This window comes from Vitis riparia, unplaced genomic scaffold, assembly GCF_004353265.1.
Source record: "Vitis riparia cultivar Riparia Gloire de Montpellier isolate 1030 unplaced genomic scaffold, EGFV_Vit.rip_1.0 scaffold322_pilon_pilon, whole genome shotgun sequence".
Lineage (NCBI taxonomy): Eukaryota > Viridiplantae > Streptophyta > Magnoliopsida > Vitales > Vitaceae > Vitis > Vitis riparia.
Window position 1 is genome coordinate 443,846 of NW_023269668.1, and position 7,501 is coordinate 451,346.

The 7,501-nt window shown below is 42.1% G+C and overlaps 1 protein-coding gene across 1 annotated transcript in view; it reads right to left on the reverse strand.

Annotated features, from left to right (window-relative positions):
* Positions 1 to 343: 343 nt before the first annotated feature.
* LOC117909766 (lysine-rich arabinogalactan protein 19-like) overlaps positions 344 to 7,501 on the reverse strand; it is a 31,417-nt gene continuing 24,259 nt past the window's right edge. Inside the window, exon 2 of the mRNA XM_034823822.1 lies at positions 344 to 655. Coding sequence (XP_034679713.1) covers positions 344 to 655 — 312 coding nt within the window. The remainder of the gene's footprint in view (positions 656 to 7,501) is intronic.

Here is a 7,501-nt window from a genome sequence, read left to right on the forward strand (position 1 = left end):
TCCTCAACTCTCCCCCCAACCAAGTTGAACATTGTCCCCAATATATAATACCAAAAGCATGGGATTTCATAAAGGACATACATAAACAAAATACATAAAGGAAATATAAAGGAAACTATGAAAATGATCAGATGGGGGCTGGAGGATGCTGTGGAGATGATGGCTCAGCTACCTCTGCCTCTCCTGTAGTCGGCTCCTCAGGAGGCATAGTCTGATCTATGAAAGGAGGGGCCTATGATGGCTCTGGTGGGCTAGGAATGGGGTGCTCAAGAGCTGCTATAATACCTAGATGATGCTAAATTTGCCTCAGGATGGTAGTGTGCTGGGTCTAAGTGGTGATAATCTACTCCTGATGAGCACTGAGAGCTGTGATCTGCTGAGTGAGGATGCTATGAGAAGTGGCCAATGCCTGGAAAGTATTGCATAGGCCTCTATACTCGATAATAGATATAGCAATCCTTGGCTCAGCTGAAGGAGATGGCTCTGATATGGGTGGAATAACAGGGGGAGTCTGTGGTGTGGCCTGAGGAGCAGAGGGTGCAACCTCTGGTATATGCTCTGTAGAGGCCACTGCAAGGGCAGGTGGCGGAGTGTCAGCAGGTATCTGAACTGGCTCCTGTGGCTGGTCTGGATTCTCTAGATGTTGTGGGGCTCTCTAGTCTGTACCATAGGCTGTCATACTTGTCCATCTGTCGAGAGTGAATATCTCTCAACAAATGCGTCCACGCTCAAGCTGAGACTCTACTGGATATCCTAAGTGCTCCAAAATCTGCCATAACAATCTGGGGAAGAAAAGTGGAATAGCATCCTCTCAAAGTAGCTTCTTCCGATGGACCTTCTCTTCAAAGTACAGAAAAGCGACCATAATGAGATGATGAGGGCCAAAGAAGTATCCCTCGGATATCCTGAATAATGCCTCCAACAAAACTCCTCTCCTCTTGACCCAATGCTGAAGTGGGAAGATGTTATGGCGTAGGAGTGCATCAATGAAGAACATGCTGGGAGGAAGCTCCTTCCTCAACAGATAGTGGTGCGAGGATGCTCCTCTAGATAGAATACGAACTATATCACTCTATGCAGGATGAGTCTAGACTCGAAAATCCTCTGGACGTGCTGGCTCATAAGGAATATGGAGTGCCTCTGCTATATGTCGGGCTCCCAGAATACCATGGCGTCCATCTATGGTAAAATGGATGATTGTAGGATCCCGGACTTGGTTTGTGGTCATGGATTGATAGAAGTCCAATGCCACGTGAGGATAGAAAAAATCCTTGGGAGTCAGCAAGTGCTCCATATGATACCTCTATAGCAGATGGAAGGAATCCTTGAGCTCGGGCTGAAGTCTGAAAGTGGCTGCGTCAAAATAGAGCTCGGAGTGGAATGGCCTTGCCCTGCAATATAGATTACCCTCAATTGGTGGCTGAGTAACCATGGGGCGTCTAATAACCACCTCAGGAGTCATGCCTGAGGGAATCTAGGACTCTTTGACTGGTGGCTAAGATGGCTGAGACTTTTTGACAGGTGGTGGAGAGGTGTAGGCTCTGATTCAGGCTCTAAAGACGGCTCTGTTAAATCAATTGGCTCAGAGGCCTTGGCTTTCTTCTTTGGGGGACCGGTACCTAACTTTTGGCCTTTGGAAGAGCTCACTCCGGCCATGGTAAGTGACCTTATTGTCTGATAGCGCCTCATAGGAGGACTAATGGGTACGTCCTCAACCGGAGGTGGGACTACCGGTGGCCGTGGAAGCTCAGATGTAGCAGCTTGGACAGGGGTCCCTCTTAGGATTCTCAGGCTAGATGATGGGGACGAGGACTTAGCTCCTCGGGTTCTAGCCATGGTTGTCTGAGAAGGTGGCCGGAGGTGCGCGCGGCTTGGCTCAGGTGGAGGGGTCAGACGGAGAGTTGCTCTAGCTTGGCTCTTCTTTGGTACCTTTTTAACGTTCAAATGACCGGTTAGAATAGGAAATATGGAATTTATACCGTTTAAAAGGGATGCCAAGGGACGCTTTTCATTTTCACAGCAAATAGCCATTTTCGCAGCGGATGGCGGATTTTGCAGAGGGGGGTCATTTTCGGAACCATCTCACAGCCCATTTTGCAGCTGTAAAATGAGTGTACGGAGCTTTGAAATGGCACTTGTGTGCCAAGGGGTGGTTTCACAGCTGTGAAACCACCTGCGAAATGAGGGTTCGGCTGTAAAAATGAGGATTTTTAGGCATGGAAGATTTCGTAATCGTTTTGCAGCTGCGAAATGAGGTGGGATCTGCGAAATGGCACTCGTGTACCAAAGGGGTGTTTCACAGTTGCGAAAATTTTTGCAAAGGGGGGTATGGGGCTGAGAAATGATTTCGTCGTCGATGGGCGATTTCGCAGCAGATGCTTGGGGGCTACGAAATCATTTCACAACCAAGGGCCATTTTCGCAGGGGCCCTTTTTAGGCTGCGAAATTTTGCAGACCATGCTTTTTCCTTGCTTTTGAGCTCCTCTTGGTTCCTAACATCCTTTTTTCAATTTCTTTGCAATTCCTCCTGATTATGATCATTCAAAAAGATTAAGTTACATAAAAATAACACAATTTAAGACTAAAATTAAAATCGAAGCAATTAATAAAGCTTATAAATTAACAAATTTGAATGAAAATTATGGACTTTGGTGAAACCAAGTCCATCTAACCCTTTTCTGATTAGGCTTTCTGTGGCTCAAGGAGGTTGATTTCCTTTTTTTCTTGCTTGAATGGCTCAATGAATGGCTTGAGACGATGACCATTTACTTTGAAAGTGTCAGTACTATTGGAATTCAGTAATTCCACCACTCCATTGAGATGCACTTACTAAATAATGAAAGGACCTATCTACCTTGACTTGAGCTTCCCAGGAAAGATATAGAGCCTTGAATCATAAAGTAAGACTCTTTGTCCTTTCCGAAATTCTTTGTTGGAGATTAATTGATCATGCCACCTCTTGATCCTCTGTTTTGCAACTTTGGAATTGATGTAAGCATCATTTCTTAATTCCTCCATCTCATTAAGGTCTAAGCACCTCTTTGCCCCAGCTCTTATCAAGTCCATGTTTAACCTTTTGATTGCCCACAGGGAGATGGCATGCTTTTTCATAGACTAGGCAATAGGGAGACATGCCAAGAATAGTCTTGTAAGCTGTTCTATATGCCCATAATGAATCATGAAGCTTAATAGACCAATCTTTTCTGGTCGTGATCACCACTTTCATCAATATGTTCTTGATTTCCCAGTTTGCTAGCTCCACTTGCCCAGAAGTTTGAGGGTGATAAGGTATAGCTACCTTATGCTTCACTCCATACTTGGCTAATAGGGTTTCAAAAGGTCTATTGCAAAAATGAGTACCTCCATCACTGATTATGGCCTTAGGCACCCCAAATCTTGAGAAGATGTTCTCCTTAAGAAACTTGAGAACCACCCTGTGATCATTGTGTTTACAGGGGATTGCCTCAACCCATTTAGAAACATAGTCCACCCCCACCAAGATATAAGAGTTACCAAAAGACATTGGAAAAGGTCCCATGAAGTCAATGCCCCAAACATCAAAGAGATCAACTATTAGGATGGGGTTCATGGGCATTTGATTTCTTTTTGTTAGTTTCCCAAGCCTTTGGCATCTATCACAGCTCCTACACATGATGTGGGCATCTTTGAAAAGTGATGGCCAAGTAAACCCTGATTGCAACACCTTCATGGCTGTTTTCTGAGAGGCAAAGTGGCCTCCACATTCATTCTCATGGCAATGGCTAAGGATTCCTTGTTGCTCTTCTTCAGGGACACACTTCCTTATTATCTTATCTGCATATTACTTGAAAAGAAAAGGCTCTTCCTAATAATAAGCATGAATCTTTGCAAAAAAGTGCTTCCTGTCTTGTGCTTTCCACTCACTTGGAACTTCACCAGTAACCAAATAGTTAGCAATATGAGCATACCAAGGAGTTTTCTCTAGCAACATGAGTGATTCCTCAAGAAAGTCATCATTAATAGGTAAGACATGGGAATTGTGTGCTATAGCCAACCTTGAAAGGTGGTCAGCTACCATATTCTCCACTCCTTTCTTGTCTTTGATTTGGAGATTGAACTCTTGTAATAAAAGAATCCATCTAATCAACCTTGCTTTTGCTTCTTGCTTTGTCAATAAATACTTTAAGGCGGAATGGTCAGTGAAAAAAATGATGAAAGACCCTACCAAATAAGCACGAAACTTGTTTAAGGCAAACACCACAACTAACAATTCCTTCTCTATAGTTGTGTAGTTCCTTTGAGCTTCGTTCAATGTCCTGCTTACATAGTAGATCACATAGGGCTTCCTATCTTCTCTTTGGCCAAGTACAGCTCCTATAGCAAAGTCATTGGCATCACACATTACTTCAAAGGGTAGTTGCCAATTAGGGGCCCTCACTATTGGAGCGGTTGTCAAGAATTGCTTCAATTGATCAAAATTCTTTTGACATCTTTCATCCCATATAAACTTAGCATCCTTAGCCAAGAGTTCACAAAGAGGCTTTGAAAGCTTAGAGAAGTCTTTTATGAATCTCCTGTAGAACACTGCATGGCCAAGGAATTGTCTTACTCCTTTTACAGTTGTTGGGCATGGCAATTTGACAATAAGTTCCACCTTTGCTTTATCAACTTTAATGCCTTTCTCGGAGATGATATGGCTAAGGACAATTCCTTGATGTACCATAAAATGGCATTTCTACCAGTTGAGCACCAAGTCCTTTTCAATGCATTTGTTGAGAACCGCTTCCAAATTGACTAAGCATTCTTCAAATGTACCTCCATATATGGGGATATCATCCATGAAAACCTTCACAATTCGCTCCACCATATCACTGAAGATACTAAGCATACATCTTTGGAATGTTGCAGGTGCATTGCATAAACCAAAAGGCATTCTTCTGTAGGTGTATGTTCCAAATGGACATGTGAAAGTGGTCTTCTCCTGATCTTCAACATCAATTTCAATTTGAAAATACCCTAAGTACCCGTCCAAGAAACAATAGAAAGGATGGCCAAAGACTCTCTCCAACACTTGAACCACAGTAATCCCTAACTTCTTTGGTACCACTTGAGTAGGACTCACCCAAGGGCTGTCAGATATAGGATAAATAATACCCGCTTGAAGTAGCTTCAGCACCTCAGCTGGCACCACCTCTTTTAAATGAGGATTCAATCTTCTTTGAGGTTGACGAATTGGTTTAGCTTCATCCTCCATATATATATGATGTGTACAAACCAAAGGACTGATGCCTTTCAAGTCATATATTTGCCATCCTATTGCTTTCTTACACCTCTTGAGAACTTCAAGTAGAGAAATCTCATGATGAATAGTAAGAGATGAAGATATAACAACAGGGCGTTGCTTATTTTCTTCCAGGTATGTGTATTTCAACTCCATGGGCAGAGGCTTCAAATTGAGCTTTGGGATCTCTTCTTTAACAGCTTCTTGTGCCTCCTCTTTATTAAACAAACGTAGAATCTCTTCTTTCCTCCTCCAACCTTGTAGAGTAGCAAGCACATCAGCGGGTTCAGACAAACCTTCTTCAAGATCCTCAAGACTTTCATTCAACTTGTCTTGCATATTCTGATTACAGTGCTCCTCCACTAGAGTGTCAATAATGCATACCTCTTCTGGACCTTCTTCTTCTTTCGGAGTGATTAGCTTTTTGGACATATAAAAGATATTGAGCTCAAGTGTCATGTTACCAAAAGCGAGTCGCATGAGTCCATTCCTACAATTGAATATTGCATTTGAGGTAGCAAGGAATGGTTTTCCAAGGATGATTGGAACATAATTAGCTTCCTTAACAAAGGGGTCCATATCAAGAACAAAAAAATCTACTGGATAGTAGAAATTATCAACTTGAACTAAGACATCTTCAATTATCCCCCTTGGAATTTTCACTGATCTATCAGCTAAAGATAGAGTGATTGATGTTGGCTTCAATTCACTAAGTCCCAATTGCTTGTAGACAGAGTATGGTAGCAAATTCACACTTGCTCCCAAGTCTAACAAAGCTTTTTTCACTACCTTTTCCCCAATCATAACTGAAATGGTAGGACATCCCAGATCTTTGTACTTCAAAGGAGACTTGCATTGTATGATGGCACTTACTTGATCAGTCAAGGAGGCTTTCTTATTCACATTCAACCCTCTTTTGATAGTACACAAGTCCTTTAGGAATTTTGCATATGTTGGAACTGGCTTAATCATATCCAGCAATGGAATATTGACTTTCACTTGTCTCAATACTTCAAGGATTTTTGATGCATTTCTTATCCCCTTTTTCCTATGAAAAGCTTGAGGAAAAGGTGGAGATGTGTGTTTCTTCATCATTTCTTCCTTAATAAGCTCTTTCTCTGGATTTGCATTTACTATTGAATCATGGTCCTCTTTCTCTTCACTGTATCTTTCCTTTTTCCTTTGATTTCCTCCATCTTCTTTGTCTCTTCTTCTTCTTTCTCTTCAACATGTGGCTTGGGTGTTGGCAACTCAACCTTTTTACCACTCCTTAGAGTGATCAAGGCTTTGACATCTCTCACCTGTGAAGATTCTCCCTCATGAGTTTCCACTTCATGGATACCCTTGGGGTTTTGGTGAGGTTAAGAAGGAAATCTACCCTTCTCTTGCACTATGTTCAAATTAGTGAGTCTTAAGATTGAGTTTTGGAGATTATCTATCTTCTGAGATAAGTCATTTTGCATCCCATCCATCATTTTATTCAATGTATTCTCTATACTGTCAATTCTTTGACTGAGCTGAGCATTGATGGATTTTTGGTCTCCAAAAAAATCTCCCACAACCTTGCTGAGATTCACTATTGCTTGTTCAAGACTTGAAGCTTGTTAAGATGGTTGAGCCAACTGTTGGTACTAAGGTACTCTTGGCTTCCATGAAAAATTTGGATGGTTCCTCCAACTTGAGTTGTAAGTATTTCCATATGAAGCATTGTTATTGGGCTTGAATTGTCCAATGACATTTGCTTGATCTCCGAACATTTCTCTAGCAATTGGAATTGTAGGGCACTCCTCCACCAAGTGTTCATAAGATTGACAAATAGAACATGGCTTTACTTGCACTGGTGTTTCAGCAACAGCTTGCAGTTCATGCATCTTTTTCAGTTCTAGCTCCTCCAATCTTCTTGTCATAGCTGCAAATTTTGCTTTCATATCAACTTCTTCATTCAAGGTGTACATCCTAGCCTTAGCATTGAAAGCATTCGGTTGAGACTTCATCTTTCCCACTTCTCCTTGGTTCGGTTCATCCCATCCCCTTGAGACTTCAGCTACATAACTCAAGAAATCCATAGTTTCCTCCGGATTCTTACTCATGAAATCTCCTCCACACATTGTTTCGAGGAGTTGGTTCATTAAGGAAGACATCCCATCATAGAAATAACTCACCAACAGCCATGTATCAAAACCATGGTGAGGACAAGCATTGATGGCTTCCATGTATCTTTCCCAACACTCATAGAATTTC